Source organism: Chelon labrosus (assembly GCF_963514085.1).
Source record: "Chelon labrosus genome assembly, chromosome: 13".
Lineage (NCBI taxonomy): Eukaryota > Metazoa > Chordata > Actinopteri > Mugiliformes > Mugilidae > Chelon > Chelon labrosus.
In genome coordinates, this window is record NC_140346.1 from 24,173,922 (window position 1) to 24,198,843 (window position 24,922).

Below are 24,922 nucleotides of genomic sequence, written 5' to 3' on the forward strand. Positions count from 1 at the left end.
TGGAACAGCTTCACTATGCTGTGACACACATAACCCTCACTCCTACTAGTTAGTAAGTCATACTTTGAGGAGATGATGATTCATATTCAAGCGAGGAAGCAACACATTGTATTTCTAAGCATGGACGTGCAGCACATTTGATTTTTGCAGCCGCTGTGAATTACTTCAAGTAATTTTCCTTTCAAAGTTTCTGCTGAGGCCAGAGATAAGCCTCACGTTGTCATCTGCCTCGTCATCGGCATATATCACTTGCCACTGGAGGATGAGAAAAAACTCTGTTCCTGGTATTATCCTTTAACCCAGATTCCCGCTGGGTTCACGCTTCAGCGGGCAAGAGCTTGGTAACTGTTGTCATATGGAGCGGATGATGGGATGAATGTTCGCCGCCGTGCTCACGACTACCTGCCTCTAAGTGGTGGCTCCGACGCCTCTCACATCTGCTAACTCATTAATACGGGCCGTGGAAGGAAAAGCTCTCACACGCTGGACCGTGCAGGCCCACATGAATCCACACACCGCTGACGCACAGCTGAGTAAGTGAAGGCGTGCACCGCTGTTACATATGCAGCGTGCCGTTATCCAATATTCCTGCTTGTCAGACATCATCCCCGCTTTCTGCCAAAGATTGCCGAGTAAAAACACTGGAGAAACCAGCTTGTATCCGACCACAGCCAAGCAGAACTGGAAAAGAGCGTCGGTCTATTTAAAGGGCTTAAGAACACCGTCCAGATGCTGAACTTTGTGGTATTCCATTTATTCCCAGTACTCGATGTCCTGGCCAATGATATCCGAGTAACATCCGGCGAGCCGGGGAAATCCTGGGACTCAGTGCTGGCAGCGCTGCCAAGATCAGGCCCGCTGCCATGAACCTTGATGTCAGATAGCAGAAATGAATTGCTGCCTCGCAGAACAACAGATGGGATCAATATTCACTTATCTCCGCTGTTTCAGTGATGTTTTTTTTTTATTTTATTGGGGATAATGTTGGGCGGGTGGCGTCGGATTTTCAGAGATACGATATTATGTGTCATCATGTCACAAGTGTCCATTGCTGCGCAGTTCAGTGTCGAGAGATGAAAATTGAATCAGCTGTCCTGTTTGTGCGTTTAGAGATAAGTATTTTTTTAAAAAGATAATCCCTTTTCACAGGCCAGTTCTTCTAAGGTTTAACAAGTTTTTAAAAATATTGTCTTTGAATCCATAACAGATTTCAGTTTCTCAGATTTAAAGGAGTATTACAATAAAAAAAGACAAGGGGAAAACATATTACATGGGGAATATTTGAGTTCTCATGTCCCTACATTCAACTAACTCTCACTGCAGTCCTGTTTTCATATCTTAGCTCACATGGCAGACGTTGTTTAAAAAAGCCAACTGCGATGGTAAGAGAGATTTTCCATTATAGCCCTGCAGCTCGACACAGTTAAGGTTAAAATAAACATGACGTTTGTGCCGAAGCTTCTGAGGTTCCCCGTTGGCATCGTCGGCGAATTTTTCCTGACCACTTCTAAGTGTGGAAAAAAAAAAGAAAAAAGAAAAAGACAAGCCTCTTAAATTCAGAGTTTCCTTTTGTTTTATAGTGTTCGATATTTTCAATAAAAAAAGTCTCGGAAGGCGTTACATGGTGTGAAAACAGACGGCGAGATGAATGTCTGCACCAGTGACAGTGAATGCATCGTACACATATTATGTTCTTTCTTCTTATTTACAGCCACGTCTCCACTTCCCACCAAGAACCCCACCTTTACAATTACTTTTATATCCATTGTGTTATTATACCGTATAAATTACACAGCTCTTTAAATAACCTGGAGACCGTCCTCTGCCGGGGGCATCGCTGGGTGTCCTCTGAGATCGAAGCGCCTCTCAGGACAGCAAGGTCTGAACTTGCTGAGGTGATCTGGGCAGCAGGTTCTCTGGGTCCTTGTAGGCATTAGCCGGGCTGGTCAGAGCCGCGTAAACCTCCCCATAGGCTCTGCACACCAGCTCTGTCGACTGACGGAAAATCTGCTCCCTGCACCAACAGAGGAAACTATTGAGAACTTGTGCTCACTGGACAAAGTAGCGGTGGTAAATGGGGGGCTTTTAAACATTCCTAAATCAGACTTGTAAAGCTGTGTTGTAATTAATCACCGATCAAGAGCTGAAATAAGTCAGCCCTGAGTGGGGATTTACAGTTTTTGTTCGGTGACCACTGTGTGCCCCCGCTGTATCAAAACAAAGAGTGACAGTATGTGGTGCACACTGCCATCTATGGATACTTATTACAACATCAAGACACGGGAATCAAGGCATTAAAACACATACTGACTTAAAAATAAATGAGAGAATCGCTTTAATCAAAATATTTTAACACATCTTGCTCATGTGAAATGAATATTTAATTTCACAGGTGTCTGGATGCAGTTCTATAGAAGTTGTAATTATGCATTGAGCACAGGTCTGTTTTTATTTGGATTAAGCTTCTTTTTCTTTGCAACAGCTGAGCTGCAACAGTTAGCTGATCTGCTGACTTAAACATTTAAAGAAAATGAAATGGCAGCCGTTCTGGTATTTGATTAACAGTTAAATCATGCACATGATGGCTCTGAGTCCTCAAATGTGGTTGGTTTTGCATCACATGAATTAAATTATATAGATTTTGGACTGTCGGTTAGACAGAGCAAGATATCCGACTCACCGTTTCTTGATATTATTCTATTAGTAGATTTAAAGGAAATGGTCATACTTTATTTTAGATGCAGTGCTATTTTCTTTGTTTACGTAAAGTCAGACTTAGCCCATCATCTTAATTTTAAAGTCAGATTATTTTTTACAGCATTAATATACATATATAAAATAATACCATCCGCAAGTTTGAGTGAAGAACATAGGAGTGCACAGGAGCACACACGGAGGATGCAACACTTGGACTGAAGAGCCCAGCGAGAGGACTCGAGGACACAGTGGGAGCGTCTCGGCTGTATCCCACTCAGGCTCTTGAGAATCCATATTTTTAATTGGCCCGCAGAGAACACGGCACCACAGCGCTGTGTATAACACCTTGCCCCACACCAAGTGCACTAACGCAAAATGTGAAACGAAGGGAGTCTAAAAATCACATTCCCATTATTTGTGCGCTCCCGGAGTGTTTTCAGAGTGCTGGCGGGTGTTTTTGTGTGTTTTAGGCGAGCAGGGAAGCAGCCGTGAGAGATAGCGGGAGAGAGAGGGAGAGGGAGAGAGGGAGAAAGACAAAGAGGAGGAATGATTTCAGGGAACGAGTGTGAGTGAGAAATGGACAGGAAGCTAATTAATGGCGTCCTGCCCATCAGTCCTCCCATGTCCATTAATAGAGAACATTAACCTGAGGTACAGAGTGCTCCTCAAGCCTGCTGCACTTCCCAGTAAACGTAACTCATAGAAAGAGCCCTCCAATGTTGCAGCTGGATTGAGCTAAAAGCATGTGCATTTTCTGATCAGTAAGACAAATACAGGCAGTGCTGCCGGCCGTGCTCTCAACGTGTTGGTGGCTTTAGCAATTTAGCATCCAAACTCCCCCTGCATTTAGTCGAGTGTTTTGTTTAGAATGCAGTAATGATCGTGTTACATCTGGGAAACTAATGAATGTTGAACATTATTAGGTCGACGCTCCTGTTCTATTTTTAATCCCCCTGAACACGCTCCTCATCCTGTTATTACACCACGTGATGTGGTAAACATTTAACTGAAAGCCTGGGCTGTTCCTTACATTAACAGACAAAGCCACAGTCCACATTAAGGACGAGAACTCACTTGATGGCGGCACTCAGCAGGAAGTTGAGCTGCGGCATCACAAGGGTGTCGGGTGACGACAGGTACCGATCAAACTGGACCTGGTGTTTGCGAGGGGGAGATTACAGCTCGTTGATCAGGTCTCTTGCAGGTAGAATTTATGCTTTAGTGCAACTCACCATTGCTGCTTTCACGGAGGAGCTGTCCATGCTGGGGAGGAGCGAGAGAGGACCCTGAGAGGAAAAAAAAAAAAAAAGGAGAAAAGGAGAAAAGGCATCATGCAACATCAGTTTGGAATGCAATGCAAGGTCACGGCGTTTGAACAGCAACAATGTTGAATCTCAGAAGCGAACAAAGGTCCTCGGGCCTTCGTTCATTCATGTCTGCACGGAGCACTAAAAAGGGTACTTTGTACCATTTGCCTCCAGCAGCTGCAGCGAGGGACAGAGTGATGTCTCAGTGAATGGGGTTACCTCTAACCAACGTAAGAACTTTATTTTATTTTTTTAAAATGATCTTTTATTGTGTCCTGAGCTTAAAGGAAAACGGAAAAATTATTTAAACTGTGACTACGACATCTAATACAAAGTCACATTTATCTCAGTAACTAGTGCATAGCATATCCCGTCAGATGTCTCATATCAATTCATATTCTATTAATTCGCCATTAACTGCTCATTTATTGTACTGAAAGGTTTAATGGCAACAATAATGAATTAAATCCACTTTTTTTTTCTTATAAAATAACTGAACTTTGTAAATAAGAGAAATGCCCTCCTTAAATCCTGCTAACTAGACAGAGTAAATTACATGTCTGACTCTGTGTACACAACAGCAGGTACCTTTAAGGCAATTAGCTGTCACTGATTATCCAGAATGGTAACATTAAGTCAAGCTTAAATGCCTAAATTGCCAACATTAAAAAACAGCAAATAGAAGGTAGTGCAAGGTTCAAAGCACTAGTACAGTACCTAGAGTGGTTTTATAGGAATATGGGCACATTAACAAACACACTGTGAGCCTACAAACTCATCCGCTAGTGACCGACATTGTGAGCAGCGCCATTTTAACGTCGTTTTCTCGTTCTTTTAACGTTTCACCAGAAAAATAAAACGCCACGCAGACAGTGAGAGCAAGATCTGGGATTGCTCGTCAGTCACTGACATCTGGGAGGCCGCTGAGCACAGAAGGTTAGACCTAAAACGTGATTAAATGGACGACCATTTAAAGAAAACCCGAGACAGAGGCCACCCGGGGAGAGAAAGAGGCCTGCAGAAGAATGACAGTTTGTGATTGAGCGTTGCGTTGAGCAGCAGCAGCGGCGGCGGCAGCAGCGGCAGCAGCAACAGGGTGTGGTGTGTCCTGACATGACCCACAGTAAGGACTCGCATGCTAAACCACAACTATGGGTCTCAGTCAGGCCAGAGGCAAAGTGTGTTACAAAGACGGAGGAAGGCTTCAGGGCATCAGCTCTCTTATCTGCACAGGACACTTCAGGAGGAGCAAATATATTTTAATAGAAAATGATGCAATCTGTCTTTCTCTGTCCCCTCCTCCTCTGAAAATCTGATAGAAATGCTATTATGCGCTAACAAAGACATGTGGTCATGTGGTAACCATAGCAATGACAAAGGCTACAAATACTGCCCAAAGAGGTAAACAACACAGCTCAGGTCATGATTAGAAGAGCGTTAGGAAGTCTAAGAGGACAGATGTGAGAAAGAAATCCACAGATCTATAACTTCACGAGTGAGTGCACGCAGACCTGTTCGGCGCTGTGCTGCTGGACACAGCTGTAGATGTAACTCAGCCCGGCTCTGGTCAGCACGTAGGACGCCTGCTCGTTGATCAGAGTGTCAAGGTGAGCCTCGATCTGAAAAATGCGGGAGAGAGAGAGAGAGCGGCTAAAAATCGAGTCGTAAGGCCCTCCATTGTGAACCGATGGTACTTGTGGTTAATGGAGAATCAGTGTGCTATTGATAATGAAACTTCTACAGGAGCTCTTGTGGTGCTCAATTACAAAAGACGAGCTAAAAATAGAGGGATAGATGGCGCATTTGAGCATGGACAACAATGCATGACGCACGCGCCTTTTATGTGACAGCAAATTAAATCTTTTTAGTAAAAGATTTGGGCTTTATGGATTATCATAGAGGAGAAGAGAATAATTAACTATTTACAATGAACAATACAGACAATGTGAAAGCTGTTAGTTAAACCTACATTTTAGATAGCTTTCTTGTTTCATGATTTAATTTGTCTTGTACTACCAGACTGTGTTATATCATTATATTCATGGACTTGGCTAAATAATTAATTGCAATAACAACAAAAAAAAGCAAATTAATTAACTAATGAAGGCAGACCTGGAACTCGAGCATCTCAAGCCTCTTGTCAGTGAACTCAAAGAGAGCCAGCGTGGTCTTCATGACATACAGTGAGTTGACCATGTAGGTAGCCATGTCAGCTGTGCCGAGGTTACTGGCTGAGACAGTACACAGCTGCAGGAGGGGATCCAAGATGCAAGAGAGCACCTGGGAGAGACAAAAGCAAGACAGAGCCTTAAGCGCCGAGTGGAGTGGCATTAGTTTTTTGTAACTATAGTAAGTAGAACAATAAAGGGAGGCGAGTTTCACCCTGATCTTATTGTGGAAATGTGTGTTTACCTGAGCAAAGTCAGCCTGACGGGCATCCAGCGGAACTACAGAAGAATCATGGGAGGCCAGCACCTCCCTGAGGAGGGAGAGGGTCTGAGTTATGGAGGTGGTAGGTCCCAGGTCTGCGGGTGGCAGCTCCACCTGTTGAGGCAGAGGGGGCCATATGACAAGATATAAGCAAATGTGCACTTGCAGAGGTTAGCCTTCACAAAGAAAAGTCAAAAAAGTCACTAAAGCAAACATCCGTAATGAGTAAAACCAAATATACAACTACTACCTGCTGTTACGCTGAGCCTCAGTCAGTGCAGCTTTTGTAATGAAGAGAGTTTTGATTTCATTCACCTTGGGCACACGGTATAGAACTGAGCGCGGCCACCTTTGCCCGCCTAATAGAGCAAATTATACGAAGGCTGTGTTCCTAGAATTAGATGGAATTGACACCAAAACCCTGAGGGTCTTCAATTTGATTAACATCGAGCTACAGGGATAATTCTTGTAACTGCCATCGATCAGCCCACAGCCAGCGTGTAATGTGGAAGAGCTCGTGCCCGTGCTGAGGTATATTTGGACGTCAATTTAACTAAACGGTAACAAGTCTAGCGTTTCTTGGCAGCCAGCGCCATCTTGATGCTGTGGCCAGCAGGCCCAAAACTGTTTACAAGCAGAAGTGCTTCAGAAATAGCCTTGTTTTCTTTGAGGCTTCAGACACAGAGCTGGAATACACAATGTGTGTCCGCAGGGTGTAGGATTGAACTTAACTGCACTGTCATTTGAGCATTTTTATGAAAGAACTATGCAAACCGTCTCTACTTTAAAGCTTTGTCTCCCTGTTTTGCCATCAGTCACTTTCTCACCTCTGCACAAGAGAAAATAAGGAGTATCTAAATACAAATCATCCTACGTCCTACTGCACCTTGTCCATAAGCTTGCTCGCGTGAAGGCTCAGGCTGTTGAAGAACATCTTTTTGCTGAGGCAGTGCATTTCCTCAATAGTGATGAGCAAGGAGGCCACACTGGTCCCAATGATAGAGCTGGACGAAGACCAAACACAGGAAGAGAAGTCAACCGGGGAAGAATTTATGTGACGTCTTAGTTGCCAAGAAAGTTTTATAGTGTCAAATACCTGATGGTGTGATGGTAGAACTTAAGCAGGTTGGACAGCTTGTAAAGCAGGACAGCTCCTGGCTCTGCCACAATGACCTGTTCTATCCGAACCTGAGGGGTCAATAAATAACAGAGTGAGCAGAACAGAGTGTGCGATCAAAAAAAACAGCTGTTGAGTCTGATATTGTTTTTAAAACTAATTCGGCTCCCTACTTTCAGCGGCCTGCAGACTCCCTCTGTGATGTGACCAACCACCTCCTGCATGTTCTCCTCCACATCTAATGAACACACACACACACAACCACAGAAATACATGGACGTTATAAGTAGAACAGTCAGTGAATGTAACATGGAGACGCACCATTCCTGAATCATTCCTGTTCGTTACGACTCTCGGCTATGTTTATAACGACAATATTTCTTCAACACAATCACCCTGATGAGAGATTACAACTTAACTGTTTATATGGACACTAAATAAAATAATAAGGCATTACACCAATCAGGCGTAACATTATGACCACCTTCCTAATATTGTGTAGGTCTAACTTGTGCCTCTAAAACAGTTGTGACTCGTCAGAGAATGGACTTGGGTCTTCTGAGGGTGTCCTGTGGATTCTCGCAACATTATGTTGTTAGTGGGGGGGGGGGGGGGGGGGGGGGCTTTGAGGGGAGGGGCCTCTGTGGATCATCCCACAGATACTTGATCAGTTTGGGATCTAGTGAATTTGGAGGTCAGGTCAACACATTGTGCTCTTCTTCATGTTTTTTTTTTGTTGTTCTTTCTAAACCGTTTTTGCGTGTGTGCCTGCGTCAGGGACGTCTGCCACCATCGAGGAGTGTCATCGCTATGGGGAAGGGGGGGTGCCTGGTCTGGTCTGGTCTAGGTGGGTGGTACATGTCTAAGTATCCACATGAACGCCAGGTCCAGAAGTTTCCCAGCAGAACATTGTATTATCACAAGATGGTCACCGTTATTTACTTCTCCTGTCAGTGGTTTTAATGTTGTGGCTGATCGGTGTACGGCCCACAACATCAATCAGATCAATCTTTTTTAACGCGCACAAAGTGGTTCTGCCCGCTGCGGTGTGATGAATTCGCCTGTTTTCAGCGTTGTTGCCCACACAGATTCAGACTTCATTCATCTTTTTAAACTCTTGTTTGAACAACTGGTTGTTTTTCTTCCTCCTCATTTCTGTCTTTCCTGGAAAGCAGTCACGTCACATGATGTTTACCCCATGTGGGTCAAACACGCACAGAGGGAATGAAGAAACTTCCAAAGAGAAACAATCAAGCCAAGAGATGGTTGATAGGCGCTAATACTCCTATATATACACCTCCTCTCTCGACCTGATCGGAAATTCCTCCTCATGGGGCTCGTCTATTCTGATTGAGGCATTTTTGTTTCAGCAGAGATAGAATTCAGTTTCCCAAAATGCTTTACAGAACCCTAAACCTGAAGATAATATATAATTAACCATACCTTGCAGAGTGACTTGTTTGAGCAGAGCTTCTAGATGCTCTTTCTCTGAGGCGGTGGCTTGGTGCAGCCAGGCCAGCATGTCCCCAACATACCTGCAAGAGACGCAAAACACCCTGTATGAAAACACTACGTCCCCTATTAGAGAGCCAAGCCGAGGGCTAATCTTACAGCGCCGCGACCACAGTTACATCATGGGTCATCATGTTTCACTCCCCCTCACAAACACACATGACTTCGGGTGTTACGTAATAGCAGAAAACAGTCAGGTTGAACTTGAATTATTGTTTGTAACTCCGAGTCTGTGTGTGTGTGTGTGAGAGAGTGAGAGAAAAAGAGAGAGAACGAGAGAGAGAGAGAGAGAACGAGAGAGAGAGAACGAGAGAGAGAACATAGGGAGGTGAGAAAGAACTTGATGTTCTCAGAACTGCTGATGTCTCCTACAAAGTGGAGGTGATTTTGTGTTCCCCACATGCCTGGTATTCTGAGAAAATCTCCCATTAGGCTCCTGGGCACAGGAGGAAGAGGGAAGAGAATTTTGTACAACAGGAAACAAAGACAAACTTAAAACGCTATGTGATAAAATAAGACATTTAATATCGTCCTGAATTGAATATTAAGGGACAAACTGCTGACTGACTCATTCACACTTCAGGGATCGCGGTGTGTATACTCATATATTCAACACATTAGAATATCATATTAGGGACCTAATTGTATTTCGAGGAACTGAATTTCCTGAGCAGTCTAGATTGAGACAACCCCACTGGTTTTACTTGAATGTTTCGGAGTAATTTTAGATTCTGGCAAAACTCTTTGTCATGATCACAATAAGAGAATCATGAGAAGCGCTTTCACAAGGTCACGCAGAATTCGAATAATTGCGAAAACAGTCTGTCACTTCTGGTTTCTACATCGTCTAACCGTATTGTGCAAAGGTTTAGTCACTCGTACGACACTACTCTCATCCATCACGAAATACCAGGGAAATGTCTGGTGATTTTTTTTAAATTCTGCAAAACAACTTCTAGTCAATGATGAGAAAACATTCAGTATTGCAGCAGTTTTTCATTACTCAGCATCATTTCAAACTTTTTGCAGAGACATGTAAAAAAAAAAAAAAAAAAACCTCTATCAGGGAAAAAGGGCAATGTTTCAACAGAACTAAAGTTTCCTTTAGGATAATATCTTAAATGAGATTGTAAACATACATTAGAGTGGGGCTTAAATGTACCTCATAGGGTCATGTGAATGCATCTCTATGGGGCGCGGGGTTCCTCCTAGCCCACCGCGGGTGAGGGCGTCGATGAAGCCTCGCACCACGGCACACCTGCGTGCAGTTCCAAACTCATCCAGAGTGTACCTGACCACACAAAAGAGAAAATGAGGCAATATTCAACGGCCGAACCCGGAGCGAAAATCAGAACGGGCCGGGGCACGGAGCTGTTGTGTATAGACAGTGTGTTGTGGTCAGTGGCTAAGATCAACAGCGTAGGCAGCTTTTCCAAAAGGAAAGAGTTTGAGGTCGTTCTGATGACATGGCGGCGGCAGGCTATGTGACAGACTAAACAAAAGATAGCGCAGAATTAAGATTCCCAGAAAGCGGATATCCACCGTCTCAGCCTCAACATACGCAGGCACACAAGAGGGGCCTTGAACACTTTACAGGAACGGTGACAGGTGTACTTCCGAGAACACAAGACAGAGGAAAAAAAACATGAAAACATACAAACGTGTGAAACTTTAATCTCAAGCTTCATAATATCTGTGTGACCTGTGCGTTTATTTTCTTCCATTTGTGGACAAATTGCCCTCTCCTGTAGGAGATGTTAAATATAATTTCTGCAGAAATTGACAATCACTCACTGCTTTTAAAAATAGGTTTCTCCATTGCCTGTGTACTACTGCCAGTACACTACTTTTCTTTTGTTCTTAAGCCTCTGTGCTTCAACATCACGTTAAAATAAAATAATCAACAATATACTGAGGTGCAGAGTCTCAGCTTTAAAATTAGTGGGTTTAGATCAATAACGTAACTGTGAATGAGGTAGTGTCCAAAAGTAATTGGACAGTATTACAAAAAGTAAAAGAATACACTGCCTGGGCACAATCTAATATTTCGTTGGACTGTCTTTAGCTTTGATTACAGCTCGCATTCTCTGTGGCATTGTTTCGATAAGCTTCTGCAATGTCACAAGGTTTATTTCCATCCAGTGTTGCATTAATTTTTGACCAAGATCTTGTATTGATGATGGGAGAGTCTGACCACTGCACAAAGCCTTCTCCAGCACATCCCAAAGATTCTGGGGTTAAAGTCTGGACACAATCTGAGCCCCATGAATTATGGCATTGTCATCTTGGAATATGCCCGTGAAGATCAGGGAAGAAAAAAATCCACTGATGGAATAACCTGGTCATTCAGTATATTCAGGTAGTCAGCTGACCTCATTCTTTGGGCAACATAATGTTGCTGAACCTAGACCTGAGCAACTGCAGCAACCCCAGATCATAGCACTGCCCCCACAGGCTTGTACAGTAGACACTAGGCACGATGGGTGCATCACTTCATCTGCCTCTCTTCTTACCCTGACGCCCCCATCACTCTGGAACAGGGTAAATCTGGACTCATCAGACCACATGACCTTTTTCCATTGCTCCAGAGTCCAATCTTTATGCTCCCTAGCAAATTGAAGGCATTTTTTCCGGTTAGCGTCACTGATTTCTGAGTTCTACTGTTGTTTTTCTTTGATTTGATTTCACCAAACATTTAATTGATTGCCGATCACGATCAATCAGGACTTTTTTCTGACCACATTTCTTCCTCAAAGACGATGGTTCTCCACTATCCTTCCAGTTTTTAATAATGCGTTGGACAGTTCTTAACCCAATTGTAGTAGTTTCTACAATCTCCTTAGATGTTTTCTCTGCTTGATGCATGCCAATGATTTGACCCTTCTCAAACATCTTTTCCACGACCACGGGATATGTCTTATTTGTATATTTCTAAGCAAAAACTGTTTGTCACTTAAATGTGAATGTTTTGACCAACAGTGAAGCTGTAAATTTTGTTGAGCGTGTCCTGATAATATTTGTAGCTTACGCTCAAACAACATGTCACAAGCACTGAGTCATATTGTTATACAGATTTAAGAAATCACATCATGCAGATCAAGATGCATCAGTCAAAGTGCAGCTATGTATGCTGGTTTTAAAGCATGATAAAAAAAAATAATACTACATAGATGAATACATTTGACGTTTTTTCTTTTGAACACTGCTTTAATAACTACGCAGGAATATATATGGGGTAGTTCATGCTAAATATAGAATGAAAAAAATTGTATTTGTCAGAACCTTTCAAACACGGTTTGTTACAACGCTGGCCTTTTTCATTTCAACTGCGATTTATTTTTCCTTTTCTTCTAGTGGCTCTCTGCACTTTGCTTTTCTGCTGGCTGCAATGTGGTGACATTTTCTGTTGCTTCAGGCTGTTTGCTCTGTTGTTTTATAACCGAGAACCTCTTTGTTTCTCTCTCCCAGAGCAAAGTGACAAGAATGCCCTCAGCTCTCACTATTCACCTGTGACAGACTTAACCGAAGGAGACGGTGGCAGAGTGAAACACAGAGCTGAACAATGACTGGGGAAAAACTAGGACTTGTTTTTGCAATTGACATAAACCTATATGCTTCATGTTTCTGTGTGTTTATATTTTACTTGTAAAGGACAGGTCGGTCCTGCAAGGCTTCCATGGCTTGTGTCAAGACGGGGCTGACATCACACGTCTCCTGGGTCAGTCCTCTGCATTCATCTACAAAGAAAGAAAGAAAATACAATACAGTAAATGCATCTATAGCAACATAATCTGGCTATTTTACTTTCTACTTTCTAGTAACTATGATTGTGTTATGCGGCATAAACATTCTGGACCATGGCAACCCTGTTGGTGACAATCAAAGCACCGGGAACTTTTGTCAGTCATATTTTTCCATGAGCGTTTTATCAAGGCATCTGTTAGTTTACTTTATGTTTATACAATACAAACAACGGATACACAGCGTTGCCAGAATGTGACTGCGAAACCGAGTAAACACTTCATCTGTCGTTGTCTTTAACCAAGGCTAACAATACAGTCGTTCTGCAAAGATTGCAGTGCAGTAACGTTTTAGTGAAATTGTCCTTCCTCCCTCTTTTACGGCTGACAAATGCACAAAATACGCGCGGAGAAATCACCAAACCAACATTATAACCCTACAGCTTTTTTCATTTGACCATCATCAAACTTTCACTTGCCAAACTTCGGGACTTCTGTCTTTCTGGCGTATTTCAAACCGCAGCAAAACACGTGTCCGTAGAGAAACTCATAATTTAGCAAATACTCTGTATTTTCTTATTGCGTAACCTCACCAGTGAGGTTTCTGTGATCTAAACGGTTTATTTCCATTTTGATTTCAATGGCAAAACACAGCTGTGGAATTTATTGTTTTCTGGCATTCTTTTGGTAGAGACGGGCATGAGTCACAAGTGTCCCTAAATATGTCTTTACACGCAGTTACTCTCACTTGAAAGGGCAAAGTTTCGTATTGCAATAAAAGGGAAAAAAATGACGAGCAAATTATCATTGAGGACCGAAAACAGAACCCCTGATCAAGCAAGCACACTTTACCAAAATAGTGACAATATGTACTTGACTTGGATAAAGAGAGTCATAGAGAGTCCTCAGTGTACTCGTGATTGTAACTGAGTGTACTGTACTCACTCTGAGCCCAGCGGTAGAGCTGCTCATATGATGTCTCCTGTAACACAGCCATCTGCTCCATGATCTCTAACCTGGAACAAGCCAAGACCACACATTACATACTCATAACCCTGCGGCACAGCAGAGTCAGAGCCCTGACAGTGATACGGATATTAAACCCGGATGTTTTTCTTCCCGCTTCCACCTTTTAGGGTTTGTAATAAATGCAATGAATTTAGCGGCGCCAACAAAGTCTAATCACGCATCTTACCCTGCAGTTTGTTGGTTGGTTCGCAAGAGGATTTTCACATCCTCGTGGATGTGCTTCACCCGGCCGAGAGCTTTGAAGAAATCCTGGGAAACACAGAAAATGAGTGTGTTAGGAACAATCTGTGTAGCCGAGCTGCAGAAGTCAATGTACTTTTTTTGGCAGAACACGACAAACAATAACGGCTTTGTAAGAATGGTTTTGGGCATGACGGCGATGACGGTGTTTCTGACATCATGTAATGTTGCATGCACAGAATGTAAGCTTCATTTGTGCTTTATCATTTCACATCCAAAACTACTGACCAAAACCAAATCTTAGACTTAAACTTAGACTTAGACAGACTTTATTGACCCTTAAGGGAAATTGTTTTTGACCACAGTAGCTCCATTGCACATAAAAAAAAAAACACAATAAAATAGGTTTAAGATAGTTAAAAAATACGTATATTAAAAACAATATACTAAAATAAAAAATAAAATATTCGCATAGATTCACAAATGTACAAAAATAGAAGAAAATATTAACTATATACGTAGGAAGGATTATCTTGGGATCATTACTTTGTTTTTCTAGCATTTTTAGTAATTGATATGAAATATAAAATGTTGGGAAAGATGGCATGAAAAGTCACTTAAATTAACTCAACATTTCAGATTTATCACCTCAAACAAGCCTTCCTGCTGACAAATTGAGTATGATATCTAGTGGGTAGTTTATTTTCTTTTTATTTATGTATATATTTATTTGCATAATTTCTACTTTTCAATTTATTATTTCATAGAAATTTCATTTTGTACAGACATTTTGTGGTTCTAATGTCCCACTTAAGAGCTGAGAACATAAGAAAACAAGAGGATTAAATGCATATTTATATTGTTTGTACTGCAGTATAAACAGTATCAAGAAAATTCTGGTTGATTTGGCGACACCTGCAGGTACTAGTGGTAACAACAAATGCCATTTAATAGTATAGGGCACAAATTTTAAGTTGCAGCAAAACAAATGTTTGTTGTCAGACAAAAATAAATTCCCTTTTTGCATCATTCTATAAGCAACCCCCTGTTTTTTCCACTGCACACACGACATGAGTCTGTGAACAACGGAGCACAGTGAAAGGAGTTTACCACTTCTCTGAGAAGTTGGTGCAGCCTGCAGCTCTTCAGCTAACAGCTCACTGTGGCTGCTCCTTCTTGTTCCACTTGCTCCCTATATTTCAAACTGATCCGCTGTCTAAAAGAGCCAAGGTTGTCAGTAAGTGATAAGCTCACTGACAAAACACACTGAATTTGCAATGTGAAGTAGCAGCAGAAATATTCAGCTGCATCAGCAGAAATCTCAAAATCTCATCAGTTATCATTTGATGACTATTTCGCATTCCGCATTCACATCCAGATCTCTTCATAGAGGATTACATTAGCATTATAAACATTGCAGAGATTGCTTTCTTTAATGGACCATAGCCACTTTTATGGACTTAATATTCTGATCACATTGCAACACATCACACAGCACATTGGCACTTCAACGGGAGGATGCAGCTAATGGCAGGAGACAGCTTCTGTATCTGATTCTGCGCCTTCACATTCTGCGGCTGCCAACGGGACGATTGTTCATGATTAAATTCATTAGCACACGTGATAATTGAGATTACCTCAGTAATGGGAGCGTCCCGGGCCCCTCGCAGCGTGGCCATCTCCTCATTAGATAGCTGGAACTTGGCAAGGAAAGCTTGAGCAACCTGAGCTCTCACCTCCAGACGCTGACTGAAGGGAAAGAGACAAATGTTGTAATTTCCTGCAGTCGTCACTGTTGCACTTCAATATACTTTCTGCAGGCATGAGTTGCTTTGTCTCTTATCAGTGCCCAGTAGGAGCTTTATCTGTATTTTCTAGTGTTTTCCTACCGTGCAAAGAAAAAGAACAGCAACAATATATGTGTCTATTACACTGAAAGTAACAGATGCTGTCAACAAGCTGTAATGTTCTGAGTCCTACAGCAGATGGCAATCACACTCCTCACACGCTGAGTTCACTGACAGAGAGTGAGACAACTGGGTGGGACACAGAGTGAAGATATCATGTGCAGCAGTCAGAAAATGAATGTCAGAGGAAAACAAGGGAGACAAAGAAAACACGGGGCCAGATACCGGCCAGGATTTGTCGCTATCAATAACAGCAGAGCGATGACTATCGGTGTCACTTTAAGTGTCTCAATACAATAGCGACCATGGCAACCGCCCCAGTCAAACATGGAACTCCGTCACGGGATAGCTGAACAACAGCGAGTCCTCCCTCCCGTTCCCATCCCTCCGACCAAACCACCCCGTCTGTTCTCCCCTCCCTATTGGCGAAGGACAGATGAGTAAATCACCAGGTTATTCTGGTAGAGCACGAGAACCAAACATTATCGGACCATTGTCTCTCTCTCACATGGCTATTACCAGGGCTCACACAGCTGAAAATAAAGGGTTGTAAAACGGTTACAGGAGCCTGTGATTCAGTGTTTGTCTGTAGGCATCATTTACAGGACCTCAAGGCTTCTTTTTGTTTGGCGCGTTGAGATGTTGTTCAACACACGGAGTCGACTGATGCAAAGAGACTTTAAAACTTCTTTACAGCTGCATCCCCAAAAATGTGGCAATGACGACAATGTTTTTCATCCCTTAGAGACGCTTCCACTTAGAAAGGCCTTTTTAGAAAGTTAAAATCAGTTGACAGTTCAGTCTGTTAAGTATACGCCGATCAGCCACAACATTAAAACCACTGACAGGAGAAGTAAATAACATCTTGTGACAATTCAATGTTCTGCTGTGAAACTTTTGGACCTGGCATTCATTCATGTGGATGTTACTTAGACATGTAGCACCCACCTAGACCAGACCAGACCAGGCACCCCCACCCCATAGCAATGACACTCATTGATGGACACAAAAGCAGTTTAGGAACAACTCAAAAAAAACCAACATTAAGAACAGTCCAAGGTGTTGACCTGGCCTCCAAATTCACTAGATCCCAAACTGATCAAGTATCTGTGGGATGATCCACAGAGGTCCTTCCCCTCAAACCATAGGACCCAAAGGCCCCCACTAACAACATCCTGTTGCCAGACACCACAGGACACATTCTGAAGGCCCATGTCCATTCTCTGAAGACTCACAACTGATCTGGAGACACAAGGGAGACCTACACATTACGAGGAAGGTGGCCATAATGTTATGCCTGATTGTTGTATGTGATTATAGCACAGTATTACAGAACAAAGTTGCATGTTTTGCATCAGAAGTACTGCGCACGTGTGAAAACAGCACACTTCAAAAACAGATGGAACGGGAGAACACATCAAGCTGCAGCGAAATAACAAATTAAAACACGCGGCCCTGATATCCCAGCGCAATTACAATGATACATAAAGAATAACAAGCGACGCAAATTAGGCCATAAATTAAAATGAGCGATGCATAAATTAGAGTATCTAATAGTTATTTTCGTGTGAACATGCTTGTCTTCACACGCGGCACATGAGTAACATTAATATGGAATCTGTAGACCCGTGTTAGAGCGAGGAGCTATAGTCGTCTCGGGGAAGGCAGTTTTATCACTAATATGCAAATTTATGCAGCAAGCTTTTACAAATGTGAATCATCTGTTCTATAGACTGCTGTGTATCATGGTATTTCTGTCATGTAGGGTTCTTGAGTTATGATCTTCACAAAAGGAGGAAAGAAAAAAAGCAACACACCTACAGACAACAGGGAATCTGAGACAAAAAAAAAAGAAAGAAGAAGAAGCAATGTTTGAAAAGGGTATAAGAGAAACTTTCATGTCTATAGTCGATGCTCTTATGGGTACACAAACTTTCCAAATCAAGTACAGCATGACTGAATGAGTATTATTTTAAAGCTGCACTTGCTCCCAGCGGTTCCCCAATTTATTTTCCGAGCGCGATCACGTTGAACTTCACAGACTGTGGGAGAGAAAACCTCGCTCGCGCGTCAAACTCGCAGCAGATTCACGGCCCAGAAGATAAGAAACGCCCTCAGTTCCTCACATCCAGGCCAAGAGTGACAGACCTGTTCCTCCAGGATGTAAATCACAACAAAGAGACAAGCTGCACACGCCTATACAAGGTAAGGAGGATGAGAAGGGGATTGTGGGAGCTCCCTAGCTGGAAAAAAAAAAAGAAAAGAAAAGAGCACACGAGCACGGCGGAAGTGCGGGATCATTTTCCCCAGTGCTGTCAGGACATGACACATTCTTCTCCAAACTGCAATCACTGAATGCCAGAGAGAGGGAACATGCAGCACTGTAAAGAAGGTGGAGGGCTAGTGCTTCAGAGGAAAAATGAAGTCAATAATGTAAGCTATCTCTTGAACAATCCCCTACAAGCGAAAGGTTTAATTAGATCCGGTTTACACGAGGGGTTGAAGACAAGTCACAGAGTGTGCAGCGGTCCATCTCTGTGTTTGTGCTCAGGTTTTTCGCAACTAGGCCGATTGATTTTGTCTGCTGAAGCACAGAAAACATTTAAGCAATATAATACGGCACGAGCTCATAAACAGCTCTGTCAAACGGCAAAATTACCGGCGCCTACTTAATTACCTCACAGAGCCAAGTGCATAAAAACTGAGAGCAACGTTTAGCAGCCTCACTAACTTTTATGTCGAGTGACTTAAACGTATCGTTTCACGTTTTATTATATATTTTACAAAACACTATGAAGGATCCCTCTTTAACAAGCAAACGTCCGATGAGCCTTATGAGTTGTCAACCATGTGGGTCGATTATCCATTAGAATCCATCGGGGGCCGTCTTCGAAAGAGCTGCGTGGAAATTTGGCAGTCGCAGAGCTGTTAGTTAGCCGCGCGCCAGTGATCACAGAGTCCACGCAGTTACATCAGACAACACAAAGGCACACTCACAGCCACATCCTCATTAGCAGCAAGCTGAGCCTTAATAACGCTCAAGTGTCATTTTTAAACAGGTTTGTCATTTACACTCAGATGTCTCTGATTGTTCTCTCAGGGGCTTCATCAGCCTTGATTTATTAATGACCTACACAGAAGTCATACTGAGCACGATCACTTATTTTTTTTTATTTATTTATTTTTTTACCACAAGGAAAAATAGTCTCAACGGCACACAAGGCTTCTTGATCATCCATCACGTGCCGTGGGAAATGAGCAGCAGCCCACGACTCAAACGCAGATAAATCTTCGTTGTGGTTGCTAAATGCATCTACGTTGCACTTTAGAATGCAGACACGTAGGCCTGCTGGAGCTGCATGAGCGGTTCGGTAATAGCTGGTGAAACTAATCCAACACTTCATCCTCCTCAGCTCTGGCTGCTCATGAAGGCTCACAGTCAACAGGAACATCCATTTTGCGCCGCGTCTCAACTTGTTCGGCATGACGACGTGTCACCCTAATGCAAAGATCACACAGGGCAGGGCCAGGTGGGCCAGCACTACAGTTCATTATGGAACAACACACAACGCCTATTAGCGCCGTCGCTGACAGCGGCTTTGAACAGGACGAGCCGAGAACAAAAGAGCAGCCCGTCCCGGAAGGCAGCGGACAAACACAGGTCGGCTGCTCTCGGCGGCTCACCTCTTCTACCTTTGCTTCTGCACACTATAAGCAATCTGCCGGTACTTTCCGTTTCATTAGAGTTGACAAATGACACAGTGCCACAGGCATACAACAGCAAACAGGCTTCCTCTGCCGGGTAAATACAAATCAGGATCATCTGCAAAGCTTTGAAAACGACTCTACCCTCTCAGCAGAGCTGCCCTAGATATCGAGAGCAACATGTGAGATAATGCTGCAAATGCTGCTATAATAAGTGTCAACAGGACAAAAGCATAAAATGAGAGAGTGGCTTTGGACTGCAGAGATGCGTGTGTGTGACCTGAAATAGAGCTGACCAAGAAGACCAGAGTGGGGAGGTGCAATGGGTGACTGGAGGAGGACAGCTCGACTGCACTCCTCCCCTGGTAGCTCTTCGGAGACAAAATTGCTCAAGACAAGGTCAAAGCCCAGCGTGCACACAATATCCAATCTGGATGTGGGGGTCACTGCGGTTCTGCGAATGAAAATGTCACATAGACGGACAGCAGGTCCCAACGGGGCCACTGTGGAAATAAAAAATCGAGGCGAGGGGACACTCAGAAGGGCATTCATGTAAAACCTCCAACCACTTACCATCAACAAGCCCGCCTGCACGAAGCGACGCACCGTTTTAATTCATTCCCCGCACGTGCTCACCGGGAGCTTTATCCCTACCGGTGTCTCACGCCACTCTCAGATTCAGAACTCAACGTGTCCTTCCTCCTCAGTCTTGCACGCCTCCCCTCCCGTGTCACCTTTTTGTGAAGGAGGTCCCGAAGCTGTGCCAGTGGAGCACGGAATTGCCGCAGTACATCACAGCTGTCAGCCGTGTCTTTTAGCAGAAATCTACATTATCTCTACCCCGGCCTCCATGTCAACTCACAAGGTCACTGAGCACTGAGGTCACATCTGCCGCGTATGATAATGAACGCCGCAGCCCACCCCCCTCCACCACCGGCGATCAGCCAACGGGAGTGAGTGTTTTATTGTCACACAGCTGTCAACACCTCAGCGGGTTGTAATTCAAATATTAATTATGCCGAGATTAATTTTATATTGAGGCTTTCATCCCAAAGAAATCCACCAATATTCCAAAAGTTGCGATGCAGTGAGTACCTACACGTTGTCTCTAAGTCATGGTGAGCTGCATATATCAGATCTTCTTCTTCTTCTTGATTTGTGTTCTCAGCAAATCTCATTGCAAACAGTCAAATATGAGGAAACACCGGTAGGCTGCTCCCCAGTTGTTATAATCTGGCTTCGCTAAGATCAGGGAGCGCTGCCGTGTAAACAGGAACTACTTTGATGTAAATCTCACGGCCAGACATCACAGAACAAGACGAATAAAACAAATAAGGCCCCATTAATGATGACTGCTAGCCTCCGTATGCAAACAGACAACTGCAGAAGAAATATTAATCAACCTCATAAATCATTCATCCATTCTCATCAAAAATGAAGAGGTGCTTGCCAGCTCTTCCTGCCTCGCACTGAATCTGCCTAACTGTCACTGACTAGGAAGGCAAGTCTTCAGCTCTGAATGTTGTAACTTACAGTGTTATCATAAATTTGAGGAAATATTTTAAATGATGAGATGAGGATGACAATAAGAGGCTAGTCCTGGCAACCGAGGAAGTGTTAGCACTGTTAGCAATGTGTGTGTGCAATAAAAGCTTATCACTTGCAGAGCCAGACCATGTTATCCCTGCAGTGGATTTTTAATGAAGTGTTATCTGTCTGGAAAATTGACTAAATAGAAAAGGGGATAATGACACAGCAGTGAGAGCGAAATGATGGTGTCTAGTTTCAGACTGATGAAAAATCAGTGACGTATGCGACAGGTTCCCAAAATGACTTGTTGCTCCAGAACAGATAAGAGAAGAAATAATGGCTTGAGGTACCTTTTAAACTTTCTGCAGGTAATTTAAAATAAATGCTGTCGGTCTATCTCTCTGGTCTCGCCGACATTCTGAAATGTCACTTTAGAAGTTGACAGCCTCATCATACGGTCCTATTTTATATTCACAGTCCCGTCACTATTAACTCCTGAGCCAACACTATTAGTGAACAATGCAGGACTTATACAGGACCTTACGGATAAGATCAGTGTTCACTAAATTTGTGCTGTTCTTTGTGTTTTTTAAGTTGTTCCTAAATCGTTTTTGTGTGTGTGCCTATGTCAGGCTGAATTCCTGCTGGGGATGGCTGCTGCCATCAAGGAGTGTCATTGTTATGGAGCGGGGGTGCCAGGTCTGGTCAAGGTGGGTGCTACATGTCTAAGTAACATCCACACAAATTCCAGCTGCAAAAGTTTCCCATCAAAACACTGAATTGTCACAAGATGGTCAATGCTATTTAACTTTTCTGTCATCTTTAATGTTGTGGCTGATTGGTGCATATAGAGTACCAAACTACAGCCTCAAAAGCTGAGGTGCAGCTCATGCACATGTGAATTTGACTATGGATTTCTTATCTCTATAGTATTTCGAATATGCCACACATGCATACTTCAAGTTACAAGATTACCACCCACACACATACAAACACAAAGAGAAAATTGTTGCCCCTTAGAATTAACTCACTTTTCTCCCTGCAGCTTGTTGGTCTTTACTATGAGGTCTTGAGTTTGCTCTTTCGCAGCCTGTGGAAGAGAAGTTATAGTGTTTTTAAAAAGGTGGTTTGCAAATATTATATTGCCTCAAGGAAGTAAAGAAATAACACACGTGAAGTTTTAAAGATCAGATTTGATCCACACTATATTAAGCTTAGACAAAGATACTACTCTGTATTAGAAAACCAATATGACTAAAAGTAAAATATTGAAATGACGTGGAGCTGACTACAAACCTTTAATCTGTTGGTCATTTCTTCGCAGCATGTGCTCATGGCCTGAACATCTTCATTAACACTCTCAAGCTCCTGTGGAGAACATGAAGATACAATAATACTGATGCAGACACAATTCTGTTCACACATGAAAACTCAAATCAAAGAGGTGTGACTGGGTGCTGTGTTAACAATGTTTTTGTTCATTTTAACATAATACTATTAATATAAATGCCTTAGTTTTCAAAAAAATGTGGGCAGATTGTTCAAGTTCATAAATCAGGATGTGTTAAGACAGCACATCCAGTAACAGTCTATTAATGTCTAAATAAATACTGGAAGCAGCCGACTTGAATCACAAGCTGTCAGGTTTACTGCTGTTAATAAATTACCCCCAAAAGATTACATCAACACTTACGCTTAAATGAGACAGATGTCAGGTCTTACCTCTTTAACATCTTTAAATATTCGTGCAAACTCCTCGTTGATCGCCAGACTTCTCCTCTCTATGTCTCCACGAAGATTTCTCCTGGTGCGTAAACTGTTCTCGGTGAAGAACACGGACAGAGCCTTCAGAGCCTCCAGCATTTCCTGGAAGTGCAAACAAACATGGTAATGATAATCATTCAGGGTGTTACGACAAGTATAGTAACAGCGAGGATCTGCCCCTCTTGCAGATGAACCATTCTAACCCCAAAACTGAGAAATTGCTGCGTTTTTTGGTGGCCTGCCTTATCCTTTTTTTTTTTTTTTTTAATTTCTGTATTTCTTTTGACCTAACTGGCCGCAAACACCGACATCTTAGCAGGTGTCAAACTGCACGACTGTCAGTGAAGCGAGATGCTAACTGTTAAACAGCTAAACAATTAATTTACACTATTATTATTAAGCTTAACCTCATAAGACGTGGACCGTCAATCTGCACCAAAACATTATTTGAGAGTCAATTGAAATGTTACAGTTAAAATACACCAATGAAACGCGACTAGCTTCAAGATGTAGCTACCGTTAGCTAGGGAGCTAGCTAGCATGAGGCTAAACTCCCCTTCCTTACCTTGTCATTGTCAAGTCTCGTCTCCAGGATCTTGTTGAGCTTCCGTGACAGCGGGTTATTGGTCTGGGACGGCGCATTTGAATTCTGTATTGCAGTGGAGCTGTCGGCTGCAATTTCTACTTTAGTATCAGTCATTGTACACAGACAGACGGGTCCACGTCAACTATCAACAAGGATGTTTTGGTCCGTCCGTGATTAACGTCCGGTAGGCGTCGAAGCTCCAGAAGGGAAACGAAAGAACGTTCCGCTACGTGGTGATTCATTACGTTCAAGTAAGTTTTAATTTTCAGATGTAAAGAAAAGGCGATGATGATGGTAACGATATTAAACTAATATGATTTCTCAGGCTCTTCTCTCTATAAAACTACTAGTTTAAACTGGAACACAGAAGAGAGCATTAACGTTTCATTCATATTTAGTTGTATTATTATGACTGTGTTCCTCCAAGTTACTCAGTAACTCATAGAGAATGAACACTGAAATAGGTCACATGCTTACAATACAGAGGGAGTCGCTGTCTTCCTGTGTGTTGTGTCGGTATCTATGTCAGATTGACTTTTAAAGGTGAGAACAAATTAAAGCATGCGTAGGAGTGGTTGACTAACTTTCTCCACAAACTCTCACTGGAAATATTTAACACTGAGGGAGAGCAGAGGACAAAGCTGATTTGAAATACTGTTGATAATATCCCACTTTTGAATGTATCCAATCAATTTCTTCGAAAAAAAAAAACACCACATGTTACTCATTCAAAGCTGCATCCTTTTAAAACATAACATTTTAAAATCATCTGCCACTTCACAGCCGAGCCAAACAATTCCCATGTGAATAAGAGTGGTAGGAGTGCTGCGAGTGGTTGGATGACTGATAATTAGTTGGGTGGTTTCCCCCGCTGCAGCAATAAATTATATGTGTGAGCAATGAAGGCAAACAGTACCCCCACTAATAGTGCAAATCAAGTTAACTACATTAAAAACAGCCTAACACAGAGTTTCAAAGAGATATAAGCTTCTTTTTAACTTAACCTCTTACCGAGTTTGAAAATATGATGAATAAATCTGATGATAGTGGCTTTAGCAGTTTCATTTTATAAAGAGGAAATCATAACTTATTAATAAGTCACCTGTTAAATTAAACTAATACATTTACAGAGGTACCGTACTGCCGTGGCTCATAAGTACTCAGCCAGTTTTTATTTTTCTTCTAGTTTCAGCAAACTCTGCTCTATAAATGTTGCCCTTTTAATCATTTCATGTGTTCAGGCAGTGAGATAGATCTGCATGTTCAAAAAACCGACTTCAAAAAAATTTGATTTTGAGAAAACCAAACAAGTCCAGCTGCATTTGGCTTAGCTTTATTTTTGTTTGGAAACTACGACTAAAGTTTTCAACATGATTTTGTTTTGAGCAATATAAATGTTAAAACTTTGGGATATAATG

General features: G+C 42.5%; 1 protein-coding gene across 1 annotated transcript; it reads right to left on the reverse strand.

The window, feature by feature from the left end:
- Window positions 1-1,342: 1,342 nt before the first annotated feature.
- Window positions 1,343-24,221, reverse strand: cog6 (component of oligomeric golgi complex 6). Its single transcript, XM_084558745.1, has 19 exons — window positions 23,484-24,221; window positions 22,877-23,020; window positions 22,451-22,522; window positions 22,186-22,244; window positions 15,650-15,761; window positions 13,999-14,081; window positions 13,749-13,819; window positions 12,707-12,800; window positions 10,226-10,354; window positions 8,995-9,086; window positions 7,725-7,789; window positions 7,531-7,622; window positions 7,321-7,438; window positions 6,417-6,548; window positions 6,117-6,284; window positions 5,516-5,623; window positions 3,930-3,983; window positions 3,772-3,851; window positions 1,343-2,014 (listed from the first exon to the last, which is right to left on the reverse strand). Exons 1-19 carry the CDS (start codon window positions 23,616-23,618, stop codon window positions 1,867-1,869), a joined length of 1,956 nt encoding a protein of 651 aa, XP_084414871.1. The 5' UTR covers window positions 23,619-24,221; the 3' UTR covers window positions 1,343-1,866.
- Between the last annotated feature and the right edge of the window lie 701 nt (window positions 24,222-24,922).